The sequence below is a fragment of the Rhinatrema bivittatum genome, chromosome 2 (genome assembly GCF_901001135.1).
Source record: "Rhinatrema bivittatum chromosome 2, aRhiBiv1.1, whole genome shotgun sequence".
NCBI lineage: Eukaryota > Metazoa > Chordata > Amphibia > Gymnophiona > Rhinatrematidae > Rhinatrema > Rhinatrema bivittatum.
Window position 1 is genome coordinate 330,361,465 of NC_042616.1, and position 22,490 is coordinate 330,383,954.

At 42.4% G+C, this 22,490-nt stretch overlaps 1 protein-coding gene across 1 annotated transcript in view; it reads right to left on the bottom strand.

Moving 5' to 3' along the window:
* Window positions 1-22,490, bottom strand: part of BBS9 (Bardet-Biedl syndrome 9) — a 1,052,120-nt gene that overhangs the window by 1,029,006 nt on the left and 624 nt on the right. Inside the window, exon 2 of the mRNA XM_029589776.1 lies at window positions 19,248-19,368. Within this exon, the coding sequence (XP_029445636.1) occupies window positions 19,248-19,359 (112 nt within the window). The 5' untranslated portion in view covers window positions 19,360-19,368. The remainder of the gene's footprint in view (window positions 1-19,247; window positions 19,369-22,490) is intronic.

Sequence of the window (22,490 nt, forward strand, 5' to 3'; positions counted from 1 at the left end):
TTCTTCATTACCCCCTCTCCTCCGCTTAATTGGTTCTTTTGGGGCATTTTCCGGGCTGAAATTGAACGAATCCAAGTCTTCAGTGCTGGCCCATCCCCCGGACTTGCGGGACTCCTGGCCTACCCCGTTCCCCTTACAGTGGGCGGGTGACAGCCTTCGATATTTGGGGGTTTATATTCCTGCAGACCCGGAAGAAGTGTATCAGGCCAATATTCCCCGCTTACTGCGTCAGACTCGGGAGACCCTGGCCCGTTGGAGGTCCTTGCCGCTTTTGGTGGCGGGGAGGGTAGCGCTATTTAAGATGATTTTGCTCCCAAAATGGCTATATCTTTTGCAAAACCTCCCTTTATTGCTCAAACGGAGGGACCTCGCTGCCCTGAACAGCGCATTGCGCAGGTTTTTGTGGAGAGGCGGGAGAGCTCGTCTTCCCTTAAAATGGTTGCAAAACGACTGGAGGGCGGGGGGCATGGGAGTCCCGGACCTGGCTCGTTATAATCTGGCTTGTAATATGCGGCTCCTGCGTAACTGGCTCTTGGATACCTCACATTACGCTCCGATATCAGTAGACCAGGCTCTCATGTTTCCTAGGACCCCCTCTTATGTAGTACAAGCGGGCTCCAGTCACCTTCCTTCGTTTCTCACTCAAACAGCTCTTATTAAACCCCTGCGACAGACTTGGGTGCGCCTTACGAAACTCCTGCAGATCCCTTCAATCTGCGCCTATTTGCTTCCACTCCGAGGGAATGATGAATTTCCTTCAGGTTCCCAATCTGTCATGTTTCAGCGATGGGAAGCCAAGGGTGTTACTCGCGTGGGCCATTTGTGGACTCAGGGGGGGACCTTTATGCCTTTCTCTGAATTTCGGAGTCTTTACCATTTAGGGGGTAATCAGGTTTTCCCATACCTGCAGGTGCGCCACTACATGCAAACCGTGCCGGAGGCCTCTAAGAGTATAACCCAGTTTCAAGCGTTGGACAGCATATTCCACTTTGCCAGTGCTCGCACCCCCTCCCTTTCCAGCTATCACAAGACATTGCAACGCCTGACGGAGGTGGATGTCCTTTCTTGCCTTGTGACTAGATGGAATAGGGACGGAGATTTTTGCTTAACGGTTCTTCTTTTGCGTACGTGTTTCAGGCGTATAGCTAGGATCTCGACCAACTTGTACTTTCGGGAGATGCAACTTAAGTTTTTGAGTCGGGCATATGTGTCTCCTCAGGTGGCTTTTCAATTGACTATTGCCTCATCGCCAATGTGCACCCAGTGTCAGGGTACTGTGGGCACTCTTTCCCACGTTTTTTGGACGTGTCCCACAGTGCATAGTTTTTGGCGCAAGGTGATCGCCTATATGGAAGACATACTCGACATAGTGCTGCCTGTCTCTCCCCTATGGTTTTTGTTTGGTTGCATATCCCCGATTCGAGTCCGGGATCCTGGTTCACGCCTGTTGTTACAGAAGGCGAGCCTGGTGGGGAAGAAATCCATATTACTGGTTTGGCGTTCCCCGGATGCCCCGTCTTTTTGGGTTTGGAGAAACCAAATGCACTCCTTGATGACGATGGAAAGCATGGCGGCACGCGGCTCTCCTCAACGACGACGACTCTTCCTCAATATCTGGAATCCGTATCTTCAACAACTATCCCACCGGGCACGGAGTCTTGTGCTGAACGATTAAAAGGCCACACGACTTAACGGACTGGGCTACCCTTGCCATTTGGTAGAACTGGCCATTATCCTCTATCCATTCCTCGATGTGACTCATATACTGGGGGGGGGGGGGGGGTGGGGGGAGGGAGGGGAGGAGGGGGGGAGACGGTGGGCATTGTTTGGTATTGTGGTAGGGGAGGGATCTGAAACCACCCTCCTCTACAATTGTTGTTTGTTCTGGAAAACCCAATAAAATTGTTTAAACATAATAACTGACTTCTTAAACAGGGGGCAGAAAACAGTGTACAAGATACAAGATTATGGTGAGGTGGGTTCTTTTTATCCTGAAGAATTACAGAAAGTCAGCCCTCAACAGGACAGAATATACCGCGTTGATAAGGTTCTAAAGGTAAAAGGGAGAGGTAAGAACAAGCAGTGCTTTGTGAAATGGCGAGGATGGCCCGAAAAATTTAACAGCTGGATAAAAGCATCAGAGATTCAAAACATTTGATTTGAAAAGGCCTTGTATCATTAAAAGAAAAAAATGAATGAAGAGGGATTTTACATAACGCTGCCTAGTAACGCCTCTGTGAGAATATTTCCACAAAACAGCTCTAATTTCACCACATAATTAGCTAGACCTTTGGACCTACAGGGCCCGTGGGAAGTGGGTCTGGTGGAAATACAGTACCCGAACACATGGGATAATATTAAAGAAGACCATAAATATGTTGTCACCACGGGTGAAGGAAGCACGGAGCATCACTGTTGTACGAAGAGGGTATTATGCAACCGTTCAAAACCTGACAGATCAAATGACCCACAACATGAGCAGTCTCCTCAAACCCATGGCACCACGAATCATCTATGACCCCAATATCCGAAGAATCAAATTAAAATCAGAGGACAACGCCGTAATTTCCGCAGGGGGTGACTTAGCGACCATTTTGGGGCTAGAAGCTAAAACGAATACGAAGCACTCGCTATTTCCAACGGATATCACAGGAGGGTTTAATACCCTATACCTGTATACGGATATCGTAGAGCACCAGCTGGTGGGAGACCATTTTGTGCAGCTACTTCGCTGTGCTCCCGCTAAAGCGGGTAAGGACGAGTTTATCACCTTCACTTATGGTAAACCGCATTATGTTCCTGTGAACAAGCAGCACATAGACACCATAACATTTGAAATAAAGACAGACCAGAACTAACACGTCTCATTTCGCTATGGGAAAGTGATCCTTAAGCTACACCTGCAACCCCGGAAAACTGTTTTTTAAAATGGTTGTGGTTAAAGACTATGGGGACCCTGGTGCATACAGAAATTACTATGCAGCACAGGCCGGTGAAGGCCTTTCGGGGTATTACGGTGCTCCGGTCATGTACGGGGCTGAGAAAGGCGGTATTTTTCGTAGTCTCTTTAGAAAAGCAATACCTCTTTTGAGAAGGGGTTTTGAGATTGTTAAACCTCATGTGAAAAGTGCAGCAAAAAACATCGCCAAAGATGTTATGGGCCATGTCACAACGGCGGTTCTGCATAAAATGAACAATAACACAGAGCAGGAGAGATCAGGATTAGTGGTTATTAGAAGAGCTGTTAAAAGAAAGAGAACCAATCAACAGGGGCCTCCTGAACCTTTTAAAACAAAGAAGACCAAACGTGTCAAGTCTCAAAAGACTAACCGCAAAGCTAAGAAGAGAAACCTCTCCGCCAAGAAGCAAGATATACTCTAAAAAAACTATGGCTTTTGTACATCAGGAGTCTGAAGAATGCTTGAAATCAGAACTGGATCTGTTTCAACTGGCCCCCACACAAACCAACATAGAAAATTGTTTATGTGGAGATTCCGCCATTATCTGCCTTGTCAGAAACAGCCCCTTTAGATTTTTATATAGCCAGACATGGCGAGGATTACCTGGATTTAAACAACACGTTGCTGTACCTGACCTGTAAAATCGTGAACGAAGATGGGTCCGATCTTGATGTAGGGGCCAAAGTAGCTCTCGTGAACTATCCAATAGCCTCTATTTTTAGCCAGCTGGATGTCACTCTCGGAGACAGACTCATTAGTCAGAGCAACAACTATTACCCTTACAGAGCCCTCATAGAACTGCTTCTCAATTATGGTGAGGGTCCTCTCAAAACACAGTTTACAAGCGTCTGTTTTATAAAGACACAGCCGGAAACCATGAAGTGAGAGACGTGGGATCCCGTAATAAAGGTTTTACCGAAAGAGCTGTTTTTTTCTGTAAAAACAGCTCTTTCGGTAAAACCTTTATTACGGGATTAGCCATAAAGTAGAGCTTCTGGGACATTTACATAGCGATCTGTTTTTTCAAGAAAAGCTGCTCATAAATGGCGTGAATGTGAAAATTAAACTAACGCGGAACAAAGATACGTTCTGCTTAATGAGCGGAGATGCCAATGAGAGGTACAAATTCCTTATTTTATCTGCAGCCCTCTTTGTAAGGAGAGTGAAAGTGTCCCCGGGAGTGCGCTTGGGGCATGCAGAAGCGCTGCTGAGAGCTAATGTCAAGTACGCCATGGACTGTGTAACTCTGAAAGTCTTTAGCATACCGGCTGGCGCCCGTGTGACTAACCAGGAAAACCTCTTTTTGGGACAATTACCCAAAATTATCGAATTGGGCTTTGTGGATAATGACGCTTTCAGCAGTAATTACTCTAAAAACCCCTTCAATTTTAAACATTATGATATTAACTTTGCTGCGCTGTATGTGGATGGTGAGCAAGTCCCAGGGAAACACCTCCAACCGGATTTCGATAATGGCTGTTGTATCAGAGAATACATGCAGCTGGTTCAAGCGACGGGTAAACATTTGAAAGACAGTGCTCTCTTGATTGATCGTCAAGAGTTACCAAGGTTATACCTTACTGGCCTTTGACCTATCACCCGACCAAGAGTGCACGGACCACTACTCTTTGATTAAAACCGGTAATCTGCGGGCTGAAATCCGTTTTGCCACACACAGTGGATATGATTGTGTATGGTGTCTTTGACAATGTGATAGAAATTAACCACAGAAGGAACATCCTTTTTGATTATCTATGATGATGAACACCGTACAGATCTACCGTATTTTAAAGAAGGATCTGTATGTTACAAAATCTTTTGTAGACGTCCTACCCAGTGACTGGCTGTCTGATGTACAAATAGAAAGGAAACCTGCAAGCTTGGTGGTAAATACCCACCCCCACGACCTTCCTGGAGAACACTGGTTAGCAATATATGTGACTGAAAACGGCACAGGAGAATTTTTTGATTCCTATGGGCAACAGCCTGATAGCTTGTTCTTCCCTAACAGTATTATGAACTTTTTCAATAAACATTGTGAGGATGTTTTATACAGCAGCAAACAATTGCAACACCCGGTATCTACAACCTGTGGTAACCATTGTGTGTTTTTCCTACATCAATGCTGTAAAGGGCTGTCTTTTGAAAATATTTTAAAAATGTATTCCGAAGAACCACTGCAAAATGACAAAATGGTTTTACAATTTGTAAAAAACAACAGAGAACATATTGTATGTCTAGATCTTTTCGCTGTCTGTTTCATGCCCCCCAGATGTGCGTACCGTACCAAGAATGTTGTACTAATCCTAAATAAAAACAATCTCTCTTGAGAGTTTTTTGAAAAACAAACCAAACGTCTATAGTCTATATTTTAAAAAGCCTTTTTTTATTTGAAAAGATATAATTACGCCTTCAACCATCTGCTTGTGTCAAGTACTTTATGTCTTTTATGGGGAAGGGGGTCTTTGCACTTTATAGTCTTTGTGTACATTTCAGCAGTTGTCGTAGAAGGATTTTCCTTGAGTTGTACCAGCAGATCCCTGTTGGCTGGATTACCCATGATGGTGGAGGGCATGTTTAATTCTGCCAGGATTTGCATGAACTCTTCCCAACCTTTGGGTATCCTCCGATGTGAAAGAGCACGGGTCTGTGTAGCTCCACGAACCAGGTCTAATAGGTTAGAGCCACTTACAGGGCTTCCCTTGTATACAAAAGTCCCATTACTCTCCTAGGATGCAATGTCCTTATTCTTTGACAGTTTATTGAGCAGTACTTCTGCATTTTTTCTACAGTGCATGCTGATGCTATTTAACACTTCCTGCAGGATGGGGTCTGGGGGGCTTTTGTGCTCTAGAAATGCAGAGGTTGCTGTATCATCCTGTAGGGGTAGATACAGTTTTATTCTTTGTTTTTCCATTTCTCCGTGTCTGTTAAACACCAGATAGCGCTGTAGCACTTCTGAATAGCATTTGGCTTTCTCATATTCAGACATACCAGAACTTTGACATATACCTTTCATTTCTTCATCGAGTCTTTGAGCAGCTGTGGTTCTAATATTTTCCTCATGAACTGAAGGGCTTCTCAAACGATCAAGTTGTTGACTAGGCACTAAATACATTTTTTCTGTGTACTGCATTAGTGTTTTAGCTCAAAAGGCCCGTGATGAGTGGTAATGCAAATCCTAGCAGAGGCCCGATACACCCCCCGACTGTTTCACCAGCTTCTTTTTTTTCTTAAGTGTTATTCTTTTAGCACCCAGAATCCTTATGGCTTGACTTTTCCTTTTCAAGATGTTTATCTGCTGTTATGATAAAGGAACATTACCTTTCAGAGTGTTTAATGCGATCTCCACTATGGCCCCCACTAAATCGTTAGACGCGGCCTTTAGAATAGCTTTTCTCCGCTGCGGAGAGGCTTGAACTAAAAGTTTTAAAAGGGCTAGGTTCCGCTTTAAGAGGGCAGACATGATTCTCTGGGACACACACAAAACAAACATGTGGGAGGAGAATATATATTCACTTCTTTTTATGGAGGGGCTGTGTTTTTTCACAATATACCGTGGTCCATTCTGGTAGAAAGATGTTTGTCCTCAGTCTGTAACGCTCAGGGGTCGTAGCATTTAAATCCACGATGAGATATGCGTATGGCTTTCTGGTGGCATCCTCAAAGGCTTCTAAAAAGAAGCTTGACTTACCAGGGTACATCTGTCTGGCTAAAATAGCGATTTGCAACTTGTCTCTAGGATTCTTAAAAAGCACCATATATTTGGTATTTAAGGCTATAGTTCTGCTTGCTTTGCCTTGACAGAAGACATTTTGTACAATATATATAATACTCAAGATTTCTGTGATGCACGTATTGTGTGAAGGCTCTCTCACTTTCATCACTTTTACAAGCAGAAGTCATCAAATTGTCTACAATAACCATATTTATTTTATTGGTTGGAAACAGTTGATCATCAGGATCAGGCAAAGAATCCATAAAGGTAATAAGGATATTTACACAACATTTCTTTATACAAAGGTTGCCAGCAACTATAACACCATACAATATTATCAGGCATGTCAGTCAACACACGTCCAGTGTGATCTAGCAGGTTTATAACAAAGAAGCTTTTGCCGCTATTTGACGGTCTGGCTAAAATACACGAAAAGGGGTGCCTCCAGCGCACATCCACAAATTCAGTATCCATAAGGCAGCGTGTTAAAACCCTCTTTTATCACCCTTTTATCGTAAACGACCCTTTGTGTTTTCTTAAGTAGGCCGGTCTCTATCGACCAGGTCTTTTTGCTTCTAATGATCCCAGATTGTTGTACCTGTATCTTTTTAGGACTCTTGTCCACAGCATCAGTTTTATAGTCAAAGGCAAGATCTTTCAAATTAGTGAAATTGATCTTTTTACAATGTTCTACATTTAACGTAAACCCCTTCACTTTCATATAGATCTTTCCGCTGGATAGTTTGTAGCCATATGTTTTGGGCCCAGCCAATACAAACTCTGTGATATGCTCGTCTGCGGATATCTCGCTCGTCAACTGTCCTAAATAATCTCCCAAAGGGGGATCGTTGGCACCCTCACGACTCAAATATCACAGAGTCTGTATCATGGTACAGACAACGTTCTTGCAAACTGTCAAGCAGTTTGTACAGTTCTAAACGAGCATAAGCAGTTGTGAAACAGGCAATGAAGATGTTTGTATTACCTGACAATACGCTGCGGTCTTTTGAATGCTTCCATGTCACACAGGCTGTTTCATCATCAATAAAATTGCATGATGAAACATCATATTCGGGTGAAAACAAATACTTATAGAGATAGTCAGAATCTCTCACAATACTTGTAACAGGTAGGTTTGTTCTTTGACCAAACTTCCCCCACAATGAGTTTAAGAAAAGCTTGGCAATTTGACGCTTTGCGGGGTTTATACTAACCTGTTCAGGCCTTAAAACTACACCTTTTTTGTAAAAATGAGATATATACATGTTTTGTTTTTCTACATCAGTACACCACTGAGGGTAACCAGAGGCCTCCTGTTTTTGACGGAGATGCATTTTTATGTATTCAGAAAACAGGCTGACAGATTTACATTGAAAGTGCCATATTTCACATATTTCAGCAACCACATACCCTTTTGCAACAGCCTCATTCATCTCCACAGTGCACCAAGTCCCTACGAGGGCTCTCTCCTTGTCCGTGTGGTTGCACATATCCTGCAGACTGTTGTCAGCGCATGTGCGGCACAGTGGGAACATGAGCTTACCACTCACACGGACCGGTAATACAGGGAAAAAAGATCTTTCGTGGTGGATACACTTTGGCTTTAACAAGCCCAAAATAGTCTGAGAGGGGACCAAAGCTGTCATAAAATGATTTGCGGGTGGCCAACAGGGTATTCCTTGGTTTTATTGACAAAGGGGTAGAGGCTGGTAAAAATCATAGTAATGTATTTTTCATCAAGTCTGGCTTTATAGTACAAACATGAAGCATTGGTTCTACCACCAAAGAAGGCATCTCTGGGTACTAGCTGCTGCGGCAGGCCTGATTTAACCAGAAAGTCTGCACAGCCCCTGATATTTTCTTTCACCATTCTCTTCCATTCGTGTTCCCACAAGCTTATGACCTTAAACCCTCTTCTTTTCAGGAAATCTGCTTTGATTTGTGTTTTGTAATTGAGAAAACACAAGGTTGTAGCCGTTAAGGGGTTCTGGTCTTTATCGTTATAACAGCTCGGACAACCGTGGAAAAAACAACCATTAAATTCAAAAACTGTTGGTACCCCATCAATAAGTGCATAACTGTCAAGAAAATAGGGACCCACCTGCTTTTCACCCCCCTTTAGAGCATGGGTGATCTGTATTTGCTCTGCGGCCTCTGTATACATTAGTCACTGTATAGAGGGCGTTGAATGTCTCTTTGTGTGTCTGTGATAGTTGTCTGGAGGGACGAGTGCAAAGATCTTGGGTTCTAAAAACATAAACCTGTACATAGCCATACACACAGATGCCAGCATTATATATTGGAAGGGGTCTATACACCTTTTCACAGTTTTAGATCCACCATCCTGCTCTACAACCACTTCTCTCTCTGTCATAGCCATGATTTCTGTTCTGTATAAGACACACGCCTGTTCACATCCTATTGGCAATAATAGGTGAGCTCCTTTTGTAAATCAAAGGTGTTATTTTGATTGTCCCTGTACCATTTTAAAAAGTCCTCTCTTTCTCCAGACATCATATTCCCATCTCCATAATACTCAACACTGGGCATAGGCCCCACATAATTTTGATTAACCCTGGTGTTAAAAAAATGCGGGAAATAGCCCTTACAGCCTTGAAACCCCAGGGCTTGTGGAAGCTTGCTAAGCTTCATGGGCAGGAAATTTAAAGAGTCTTTAAAGCGTATACCCAGGGGTTCTATCGTGATTTCTAAGAGCTTAGCACCCTGAGCTAACAAGCACACATCCATCTTTTCCTTTAGAAGCTCTCTAACTTCAAAATAACCATCATAGCCTTTAGAATTATGCGCTATGAAGGTGTATCCTTTGAACTTTTTGTCACAAAAAATCTTAAACTCAGAAATACTCTCAAGACCTTTGAACTCCCAGTTTCTTGTGTTGTTTAAATCTGTTACATATATATAATTTGGAACATGAAAGCCTGTTTCCTGCACACATTCACAATCATAAAATATATAATTTTTCATATATTTGTGCATGATCAATAGGGGGCATAAAACACAAATGCTTGTCGCCAGCGATCAAGGGTTCAGAACAAAGCTTACATTGTCTGACCCGGCACTTATGTTTTTTATCAACGTACGATTCACATTTTTCACACAGTATTTTAAGCAAACACTCAACTTCTTTTTTTTAAACCAGAACTGTATGCCTTTCTAAACACTCTTTAGAATGGCAATACAGTCTGCATTTAGGACATTTCTGTTGTGCACCAACATTGTCTATACACGTTGCTGTTAAGCAGAGATGAAACCATAGGGGTAGATTTTAAGAGGCGCGCGAACAGCCTACTTTTGCTTGCGCATCAGACTCAAGCAAAAGTACGCTGGATTTTAGTAGATACGCGCGGAGCCGCGCGTATCCACTAAAATCCTGGATCGGCGCGCGCAAGGCTATCGATTTTGTATAGCCTGTGCGCGCCGAGCCGCGCTGCCTCCCCCTGTTCCCTCCAAGGCCGCTCCGAAATCGGAGCGGCCTCGGAGGGAACTTTCCTTTGCCCTCCCCTCACCTTACCCTCCCTTCCCCTACCTAACCCACCCCCCCGGCCCTGTCTACACCCCCCCCTTACCGTTGTCGGGGGATTTACGCCTCCCGGAGGGAGACGTAAATCCCCGCGCGCCAGCGGGCCTGCTGCGCGCCGGGCCGCGACCTGGGGGCGGGTACGGAGGGCGCGGCCACGCCCCCGGGCCGTAGCCACGCCCCGTACCCGCCCCCAAAACGCGGCCGACACGCCCCCGAAACGCCGCGTCGACCGGGCCCGCCCCCCGACACGCCCCCCTCCGAAAACCCCGGGACGTACGCGAGTCCCGGGGTCTGCGCGCGCCGGTAGGCCTATGTAAAATAGGCTTACCGGCGCGCAGGGCCCTGCTCGCCTAAATCCGCCCGGTTTTGGGCGGATTTAGGCGAGCAGGGCGCTGAAAATCCGCCCCATAATGTACAATTATGATCGTGACTATACGGCTTCTGGCAAAATTTACAGAAGTTTCGCTCCCCATAGAGCTTTTTTACATCTAAGATTCCATAAAAATGGTCATCATGTAGCAATATAAATACAGTTTTCTGGAATTCAGGCCTGTCCTTTGTCTTAAAGCAACCCCATTCTTTTGTATAAAGCACAACCCTTATGTTTATACCTAAATGTTGTTCAAATGTTGAGACATTATCTAGCATGACTTTTTTATGTTCTGATCACCCTAGCTCCGCGTGCAGTTTTTTAGCACGGTCTAATAGCTCTGCATCTGTGAGCTTTATTGGTGACATGAGGGCTGTAAGGCTCCCTGCAAAGCATAGGGCATTACCTGTGTTATTCAAGTCTATTAAATGCCTTCTCTTTTTATGTACGATTTGACTGTACAGAATAGACCTTAAAACCCTTTGTGACCCTCCTCCCCTGTTCCTTATAACAAGAATGACTATGCGGAATGTATCACCAAACTGTATCTCTCTATAACTATGCAGGAGTTTACTAACTTGATCTAAGAAATCATCAGCGTTCAAATCCTGAGGGTTTAACTTTCCCGAATACAAAGAATTATGAAAACCTGTAGAATGTAAATGTATCTGTATATAATCATGGGGGGAAACGTTATGGCTTATTTCGTTTAGAACATGCTGTATGCCTTGTCTCACAATATTTTGTGCATCTATGAAAGAATCTATTCTATCTAAATTAATAAAACGAAATTCCTCTGAATAAAGCACTCCATTAAATTTCTCTAAATCACGGTTCCACCTTCTCACAAATTGCACAAAATTAACCGGTTCATTTTCTACAGCTGCATTTTCAGAGGTCCCTGATATACAATTATTTACCATCCCCTCTGAAACATTGTCATCGGTACAATTATCTAAGAACATGCTTTCACATTCTTTCTCTACTTCCTCCCTGTGCACAGGTCTGTTGCTGTCTCTCTCGTCTTTTCTTTCGGAAATAGACCTTTTTGTAGTCTTTTCACGGTATAAAATTAAAAATAATAAAAATTAACATGGGTGGTCTCATACTTTTTTATTGATTTTACATTATTTTAAGAAGAATTTTCTTAAACTATAACAGTATAGATTCTTACTCTTGTTTATCTCTTGGTTTTTGGTATGGTCTTTTGTCAGATTTCTTTGGCATATGCTGCTCATGGTCTGTTATGTAAAAAAAAAAAAAAACCATGGTAATACCTTTTCTTTTAGACATCTGTGAACTAATTGGCGTTTTACCCGTACAAATATAACAAAATGCTTCTTACCTTCATCTGCATCTTCAGCCTCTTTTCTCTTTCTTTTGGAAATAGTTTTCTTTGCATCATTTTCACATTCTAAAAATTACAAAATAAAATAAAAAACCCAGGGTCACACACCCTTTTGATGTCTTCATAAATAGATCTCTGCTTCGTTGGCTGTTATGAAGGAAAAAAAGAGAGACATTTGGGGCATAGACATTAAGGAAAAACTGTTTCTCACCTTTATTTGTATTATTGTCAGAAATGTCTTGGGGGTCTGTTTTTTTCTCTGAGGCATTACTGCATCCAGGCTGTTCTTGTTGTTGGTCTATGTTCAAATCTGTGTCTGATTTTGCAATATTTTCCTGTTCTAATGATAAAACAAACACTGTTTTTACTACTGTTTTTTAAAATCATATCTAAAAAATACACATTAAAACTTAACTCACCTTTCAGTTTTCTTTGTTGCCTCCTTTTAGTAAGTGACATTTTATTAATAAACACAGACTTCTGCCTTTCTTTGTTTGAAGAATCCATTTCTGTTTCAAACTCCAGACTGCTGAACCTTTTCTGGTCACTGGCTATACCCTTTTATCACCATGATTAGGGGCGTAACCACCAACAAACCTCAAAACCTGTGTATTGAACCAAAAAAAAAAAAAAAAAAAAGCTACCTGGCCTCTCTGTCATGTGATAGACATCTGCTACAACTACCCATCTTATAGAATAAGATAGTTCTCTTATTTATTTATTTTTAACTTTTATATACCGACATTCTTGCATTAAATGCAAATCATGCCGGTTTACAGTGAAACAGAAAAAGCAGGAAAAAATTCCTTAGTCGAATACAATGAAACAGCTTAGTTAACAAAGGAAACATAAATATAAATTTTTACATATACACAAAAGTTTGCACGAAGGGGTGCACAAAGGGGAGAGCCCCTTTGTCGCGCCCCTTCGGCGCGCGACGCCTGGTGTTGAGGCTGTCTTAACTGTCCGATGTTAGTGACGTCATGGGGGGGCGGGTCTAATGATCGCAGCACTTACATCGCTGCTTCTTTCCAGTTCCAGGTGAAGATCTTGCTTGGGTTATCATTTACAGGCCTTGTGTGTGTATTATCAATATCTCTTTAGATCTGAAGCCCTTTCACAAAACTACAGTCTGTTGAACCTTTTGGTGATTTAATGGTTCCTGACCATTGTTTCTCCCTGATTAGATCATGAGTCCAGACAACTATCCCTACCTACGTCATTACAATATACAACCCCTTTTGTTCATGAAAGGTAGTGTGTTACCAATGCCCTCTTAGGTCTTGGGGCACTTTACAAAAATGTAGACTGATGTGTTTTAAGAGCCATCCCCCTGTGTATTCCTTCACCCCACCCACCCAACAATCCTAAAAACAAACGAAAGGCCTCTCTTGAATGTCTTGTCATCCTGGTCTTTTTTTCCCCTTCCAAACATTGTCTCATCCTGATTAGATTAAGCATTTACAGATCTTGAGTCCAAACAACTTACCCACCCTTAGCTCATTGCAATATATGTTCCTTAGTTAATGAAATAGTTGCTGTATCAAACATTTTACAGGCTGTGCATTGATATCAATGAGACTTAATAAAACCATAAGATATCCCCCCCAAAAACTTCCATATCACCTTAAAGCATGATTGACATTTTTTTTTGTTAATTCTGATATATTTATTAGTTGTTTTTATTAACTAATTTATACACATGGCAAAATTTATTAAAATATTACAAAGTATTTCATTGTCAATACATACTTCTGAAATACAGACAAGAAAAACATTACTAGCAAACAAAGACTGCTTTATTATACATTTTTAAAAAAGGACTGGTGCTTTCTCCCATAGATGATGGCATTTATATATTTTATCATTAAAACCTCATCTGTAGGTTTAAGCAAACTGTTTAGTTTTTGAACAGGATTTTCAGCAGTTTTCACGCTGTGTATAAGATATATGATAAGATTCAAATCGTCATGGTTTAGGCTTAATTTGCCTCTTTTATATGCTGCTAATACTATAAGATTCAAAACACGTTCTAGGCACAACCTGTTACAAGCGGTCCTTAATTTTTCTTGTGTGTCAGAGGCAGTCCAATAAACGCCACTATGATCATCCTGATTCAGTTCATCGATAACACAGCCTTCGCAATTTTCATACCGTATGCCAGCCAGACATTTTGTAAGAATACTGTACACAGCCACCCTTACGATTGATCTAAATGTCATTTTTCGAAAAAGTCCATGCACCGGCGGTGGTTTTGGGAATCCTATATAGCTCCAGCAGCTGAAATCGTGCACATCTTCAGGATTGATTTTTTTTTTTTCTGATCGCTTGAATCTGATGGTCCTTTTATGTTTGGACAGAAGCAACAAATACAGTTCATTTTGATATCTGGTGTGTCCCCATATTCTTCTGTTTGTAAAGATCCTTCATTTTCCTATAAAACATAATGTAAACATTGAATTATAACCTCTTCTAAACAAACTCTCTATTATAGATAGCTTCCAAACACATCACCCCCCTAAAATGCATCATTAGAAGGAAAGAGATTTTTTCTTACCTTACACTCAAGCTTTTCCAACAAATAATCTGCTTCGGCAGCCAAGGCAGCTTCGTGCAGCTCTAAATCTTCAGAGTCCATAGTATTTTCATTGACCAGGTCTGGATCCTGCGAATCAAAAAGCTTTTGTCCCAACGGTAGTTCATCAAAATCTGGCTCAATGCTTTCTTCTTCTTCTGCCCTCCGCTTTCTTTTATGACAACTCTTTAGTTTTGGCTGTTGAACGATTTCCATTTCAAGCCACTTAGGTGTTTCATACACGGCCATTTTCAGGAACAATTACAACACTTCTGCTTGAAGATTGTTCTCAAGTGATCACTATCACATGCTTACTTCGATATCCGGTCTTGCAAGTTTGGGCGTGTCTATGCAAAAGAGGTGTTATACCGCCAAAGCTACCTATAGATCCTGGGTCATGATAAATTTTCTTTAAGATCCGCTGGTGCAGTCTTGTTTTTTATATGGCTGTAAATACAGAGGTCTGTTTTTTTTAAAAACAAAACTAAAGCCTTGTGTTTCACCATTGCAAACCTACACCCCCCACTGCTTTCAATTATCCTCTGCTCAGGTTTAGGTCTGGGCAGGGAGGGTTGAGGCATGCGTATCTACAGAGAGGGGAGGAGGGAAGGGGTGTGGGGAAGATTCTCCCTGTCTCTGTGTACAGAATGAGTCACAGCTTCCTGCCAGATGAGTGGTAACTTTTATTGGGGCATGCCTATCTACAGCGAGGGCTTGGAGGGGAGGGGTGGACTTCTGGTGACATCACTGGGGGTTTGGCTTGGGGGTTTGAGTGACAGCGTACCCATAGACTACTCCTGTCCCAGGTCTTTGCAAAAAAAGCCTGTCTTTGCAAAGTTTGATCGTGCCTGTGTGAAAAAATACATTGTCTGCAGTTCATGCAGTTCACCACATGTAGTTCCAAGCAATCACTTGTTTTAAAAACCAAATCCTTGTCAACAGAATGAGCCAGTTTTCCTGCCACCTAACAGCTTGTAACTTTAAAAAAAAAAAAAAAACAGAGGGGCTAGAAAAAAAAGCATATTTCCTGCTCTGTCATCATTAAAAGGCGTAAGGATGTTCTAGGGGCGCATTTTAAAAGCATACTTCTGGCTCCGACATCATTAAAAGGCATCAGGATGTTCTAGGAGCGCATATTTTGGGGCTTTTGTATTGTATTTCCGGTGAAATCATCAAAAACAGCCAGAGTCCATTAATTCTGGCATCATTAAAAAAGCTACACGGTTAGAAACACTAACTCCAACAATTTGGTTGTTAGCTTACTTGTATAATCATTGGATTATAATCATTGTATAATCATTGGAAACCCCAGGAAGACAAGATGATAAATCTATTACTTTGTTTGGCTATCTTGACAGTCCAGTAAAAGTCCACTGTTGTGGGAGTAGATGATGGTATACAACAGAACTGAATGCTATACCAATCACAACTCACGGTTATGACGCCAAGGTCTAATGTTATCTGAATGCTGTCAGTTTATAGATGTATGTTACATCATAGCAAAGATTACATGGTTTTTAATATTATTCCAGGTGTGTTAGTACAGCCAAGACACATAAGTACATCCATGCTCAAGAGTGACTCCCTGAGGAAGAAAACCAATTCCAAACATTGCAGTGTCGGGATCATGACATTTATCGCATGAAGTTTCATATACAGTACCTTGGCTTCATAACCGTGAGTTGTGATTGGTATAGCATTCAGTTCTGTTGTATACCATCATCTACTCCCACAACAGTGGACTTTTACTGGACTGTCAAGATAGCCAAACAAAGTAATAGATTTATCATCTTGTCTTCCTGGGGTTTCCAATGATTATACAATGATTATAATCCAATGATTATACAAGTAAGCTAACAACCAAATTGTTGGAGTTAGTGTTTCTAACCGTGTAGCCATATAGGCATTCCAATTAGCCTAATATTGGCACTATAAGAGGTTTCCCCGGTTTAACCATATATAATCTTTCTGAATTTGAGCTAACCTTTTTTGTTTATTGTCTATATCTCAAGTGTTTACCATTTACTGGACCCTGTTTTTTGATCATTAAAAAAGCGACAGGACCTTTTCTGATGACATTTTAGGGGGTGTGTTTTTGGGGGGTGGTGAGGGGTGGACTTCCGGTGATGTGGCTTGGGGGCCGGGGTGTGGGCGGGGCCACCCATTCACTTCTATTGGGGGGAGGAGCATCGATGGTGTCTGGGGTGGGGCGAGGCAGGAGGGGGTGTGGCTACGCCCCATTCACTTCTACAGGGAGTGGGCGGGGCTTAGACCGGACGTGAACGCTGATTGGCTGCTGTCATCCTTATCTCACCTGTCAATCAGTTTGATTGATCGTGTACCCATTATACTACTAATGGCGATAGTACAGTAAGATCTGCACAGGCGCACAGAGTCAAAGCTCTGTGATCTTGGAGAGAAGCTCCACCCAGGGCCAATGAAGGACATCCCAGGCAGCATGGATAATTCAGCATGCTTATCAACAGGAAAAACACAAAAAAACCCATCCCAACAAAACGTTTTCTGTGCAGACCCCTAATAGGCATCACTGTTACATGATGCCGAAGAGTCTCTCCCACCTAGGACTGTGAACGCTGCCTCCACATCAACCCCAGCTCCTACCAGTCTGATGAGCAAAAGCCATGTCTAGAAATCAGAACCCAAGTCTATCACGCAACAGTACACTGCACTAGACCATTATACTCCCCCATGAGCACACTTCAATCCCATTTTCATATACTCAGGATGCAACCATTCTGTGAGGAACATCAAACAAGCTGCTGACATAACAAAATGTCTCATATCAGTTTAAGAAAGAAAATTTCATGAGGGTCATTTGTCTCTCTTCAGTAGTTCATAATGGGCTCAATTCACTCACAAAGATGTGGGTCTCACTAGGCAAATGATAAAATATTAGCTTTTCCTAAATATCTATTGTAAAAGGAATACCTGAATGCTTTATATGCTGTTTTGAAATGGCCCATAAAAGATAAAAGCTTGCTGGCACTCTCTGTTCCACCTCCAGCCCTGCCTGCAAAATGTTATTCACAACTTAAATAAACTGATTTTACTCAGATCACAGGGACCTCTACCCAGAATAGATTTATTGCTGTTCCAAGCAGGACTAAGTCTCTTTCATCCAATTATGAAGAAAAATCATACTTTTTTTTTTTCTCTCATGGAAAATCATGAAAGTTGTCTTGTGCTACCCGCCATCCTTTTGCTCTGTCCAATTCCATAGAAGCATACAACAGGACAGCAGATAAGGGTCATGAGGTTCATCTGGTCTGCCCAGTTTCATTCCTGCTGCAGTGCCATAGATCCATGTTGATCTCTGGCTTTCCTTTCACTTCTTTGCAAGTCAGACTTCTCTGTGGAAAGTCTAAGCATGCTTTGGGTAATTTCTCCACTCCTATTCCAAGTGTATACAACATCATTTGAGCAGGATGCATATTGAAAAAGGATAGTAAGTCTCACCCATATTGAAATTAATCTAATCATTTTTGTAAAACTCAGAAGTGGGTCATCCTAAAATAGTATATATAGGGAGCATTTATGCTCAACTTCCAATCAGAAATGCTTTTAAGTTCCATATTTTGGTGAACCAGAACATGAGACAAGGAAGGAGAATTAATCATTGCTAGAGAATTAAATATCTAAAGAAACATGTTTCCGTTTTTAAAAGCTTATCAATGCATTTTAGATCCAAAGAGCCAGATATGCAAAGGGTTTCTCATTTCTGTGTCTGCAGGAAAAAGGTACAGAAGAAGTAAGCCACAGATTTCTCCTTTCCTTAGTGATTTCTGTCAATTACCAGCCTTCTAAAATAACTGTGTATTGTTTGAAGTGCAAAACTAACAAGTTTATTTTAAACGTCATAAGGATCTGAAAACTAACACAAAACATGGAGCAACTGGAAACTCATAGGATTCCATACTGCTCATTTCAGCATCAAAACCCTGCTTTCCCTTTTCACCATCCTATACTGTAACAGCAGCAGGAAGGCATGCAAGATTTTGTTACTCCTGTCTCATCTTTCTACCTACCAGAAAACCAAAATAATGCACCTGACAACAACCCTAAAGTCACACAGACATGAGGTAGTATTTCCTCCCCAATCTGATGACAGACTGAGCCCTTTCCCTCCCTACTACAGATCTTAAACCTCTATAACAGAAGTAATATCTGCCATCTATGAATAAAGCTGCTTCACTGCTGAGGGAGGATTATTTCATTTGTTTATGTTCCATGATTTTTGCATTCAAAAAACCCAGAATTTCTAGTCTTTGTCCCTCGCAGTTTGTCAACAGTCCTCCTAAAGGATAACTTTTAAATACAATAGATGTTTGGCTGTGACATGAAATATTAGAGGAAGAGTTTTTTTGTTTTTTAAGAAGAAGCTGTCCACAAGCGAAATGCCCCATTTTATACCATATACCTTTTAAGTCCCATTGCAGTATACTTTGTGCTTATTTTAAAATGTTTTTTCAGTGTTTACATGGAAGATTTTATCTCGAACTCTCAGAATTCTATGAATCACAGATTGTCCAATTGCAATATTAGAAGATAGAGCAAATATAATAAACATACCTACAAAAAAACATTCCATCAACTATGGTAGTACATTATTTGGAGCTACTGTTCAGCTCTAAATACCTTCACAAAATCAGAAATACAAGCAAATTAATTGAAATATATTATTTTAAACTGAAGTCAAAGCTTTAACTGTGCTTACCTTGCCCAGTGCCACTGTTGTCAACATCAGCCACACACAAGCAGCCTTGATCAAATTCTTCGTGGTTTCCAAGCATTGTGGACCACCAGTCTCGTGCTTTGAACAATGACATTTTTCTTCCCTTTAAAAAGAATATACACATCCTGCCATTAAAGAACTAACTCTGCTGGCTAGAACTCTTGCAAGATAATCTAAGATGGACTGCTTTGCTCTCAAGTCCCTGAGTGTTATACAGAGTGAATGGAAATCTGTAACTACGATATATTCTCTGCTGAAAAATGCAATCAGCAGGGGAAAAATGAATATATTGGAAAAGCACATATGAAACTAAATAATAAGGTATGGCTTTTCTCATCACAAAAAAAGTCACTTACTCTCTACATATAGCTATTTCCTTTGTTATATGTTGCTTATCCATCACCATAGTTTATCAATTATCATCAAATACGAAGAAATGCTCTATATCAGAGGGGAGAGCAATAGAGGCAATGAGACTCAGTAGAGAATGCAACAGTAGCTATATTTACTAACACTAAGGTCAATAACTTACTAAATTAGTCTATGTATATTTTTCATTTTATATTGGATTATGCATAAGTTGTCCATTTGAAAGTTTTCCATAGCTGGGGCAGCAATAGTGACTCGCAAGATTAGCTTTGTATAAGGTAGTAAGTCCCCCACAAATATTCCATGTAAGTAATGAGATATGCCTATCAAGATGGGTGAATTAAAGAAACATGGCTAACAGCAAAGATCATGGTCACATAGGATAATAAATAGTAGTTGCTCTATGGAACTAGTCAGAAGCTGCAAATCTCCCTAGTCATCCACTAGCAGAAGAAAAAATCTGTGTGCCTGTGTCCTGAAACACTACCCTTGCAAGGTTCCAACACTTCTTATATTTCAACTAAGTTTTCACAAATGTTGTTTTCAAGCTAAGAAAAAAAATCAGCATAGACAAGTTAAACAGTTCCTGCTAACCATTTATCTCCTTTGGCAACTGTTTGCTTTATTTTTACACCACAGTTGTAAAGTAATTAAATTACAGAAACTATTTGTTCATTTTCTCTAAGATAGGACAGCTTTATACAATAACATGATACACTGTTTGATCATGCTCATAGTGCACAACAGAGTACTAATAATATAAACAAAATTACACAAGAATACATATGTTTTTAAATATGCTACATGAAAGCTAATACAATAAAAATGGAAAGAAAAGACATCCAACTAATGATGTGGTAGCAAGAGAAGTGGAGAGGTGAATGGCCTCATGGGCAGAATAATGAACTGGAAAGCAGAAGACTTGCGTTCTGCCATTGAACCTCAATGTATAGGCGCTGTATAAAGCGCCTATACAGTAAAATGGGTTGCGCGGGCCTAACGCTTCACGGACGCGGCTTGCATTTGCAAGCTATTTAAATACAGTGTCGAGCGTAGGTGAGCCGGACTGTCAGGTCTATCCTGTAAAGTGCGTCCGCAGTTTTCCCGTCCCTAACCGGCTCTCTACTCACTTTCCGGCCGCGTTAGCCCTTCCTGCGATCCCCTTTAACCTATTTCTACCGCGTCCTAAATTCCCCGGGCAACCCCTTCCGCATGTGGCATGTATATTGCATGCAAACGAGCGAATTAGCTATTCTCTAGCATCCCGTAACCCGCGCCCCGACTATCGCTAGTTTTCCCTGCCGTTTGTCGCGCGTTTAACCTGCTAACTTACCACCTACCCTGACCCCTGCGGTAGAGGCAGGGGTCAGGGTAGGTGGCAAGCTTTCCCCCAGCCCCCGCTCACCTGCCCCGGCCGCGATCATGGGTGCCGGTCTCCGGGGCAGCCCCAGTCCTCTCCCCTCCTCCCGAAGCGCAAAAAAAAAAAAAAAGCAAAAAAAACTTAAAAGCAAAAAGTAAGTCGCTTCGCCGCTTCACTCTTCCCTCCTCCCGGAGCAGGGCGCGAAAAGCAGCCTGCTCCGGGAGGAGAGATGACAGCGGCGAAGCAACTTACTTTTGCATCCGATTGGACCCGACAGCGGCGAAGCCAAAAAAAAAGCGAAAAAACCAAAAGGTGACCCGACTTACTTTTGCAGCCGTCCGGCCATCTGTAGAAGATATCGTTGCTCCCCGGGAAGATGGCTGCCAGCACGGGGGAAAGCGGCCCCTGTGCATTCAATTGGCTGCTCAAGACGTGACGTCACGTCTTGAGCGGCCAATTGTACGCGTCCCCCGTGCAGGCGGCCATCTTTGTCTTCGTCGGGAGGCGCTACGATCGCATGGGTTCCTGATGATGGCTTCAGAAAAGTAAGTTGGCAGGCGTCCAAAAGCGACTTACTTTTGGGATCTTGACAGATCCCAAAAGTAAGTCGCTTTTGGGAAAAAAAAAAATTGTCGCTTTTGAAAAAAAAAAACCAAAATTGCTTTTGGTTTTTTTTTTTTGCTTCGCCGCTGTCCGCCGCTGTCTTCGCCGTTGCTTCACCGCTGTCAGTGCCCCCCCTCCTCCCGGAGCAAGGCTGCTTTTCGCGCCCTGCGCCGAGAGGAGGGGGGACACTGACAGCAGTGAAGCAAAAAAAAAAACGAAAAGTCGCTTCGCCGTTGCTTCGCCGCTGTCAGTGCCCCCCCTCCTCCCGGAGCAAGGCTGCTTTTCGCGCCCTGCTCCGAGAGGAGGGGGGACACTGACAGCGGCGAAGCAAAAAAACCAAAAGCAAGAAGTAAGTCGCTTCGCCGCTTCACTCTTCCCTCCTCCCGGAGCAGGGCGCGAAAAGCAACCTTGCTCCGGGAGGAGGGAAGAGTGAAGCGGCGAAGCGACTTACTTTTTGCTTTTGGTTTTTTCACTTCCTGGTATCTGTCATTTCAAATGACATTTGAAATGACAGATACCAGCGTGGCGTGAAGCCTTAGGCCCGCGCACCCAGGATACTGTATAGGCGCTCTATCCAGTAAAATGGGTTGCGCGGGCCTAAGGCTTCACGGACGCGGTTTACATTTAAATAAAATTAGTGTTCAGGATCGAGCGGTAGGTGAGCTGCACTGTGCGTGCGGCAACCGCGGGTGCCACAGGCACTAACGCAGCTCTTCCTACCGCTCGGTACTGGATAGACCTGTGTGTGCGCGGCAAGCGGGTGCGCCCGGCACTAACGCAGCTCTTCCTAGCGCTCTTTACTGTATCGGCCCGTAGGTCTAGAAAACAGAACAGACTGGAGTCATGCCTGAAACTGGATTAGTGCAGCCAAAGTGTTACTGTAATGCGGCACT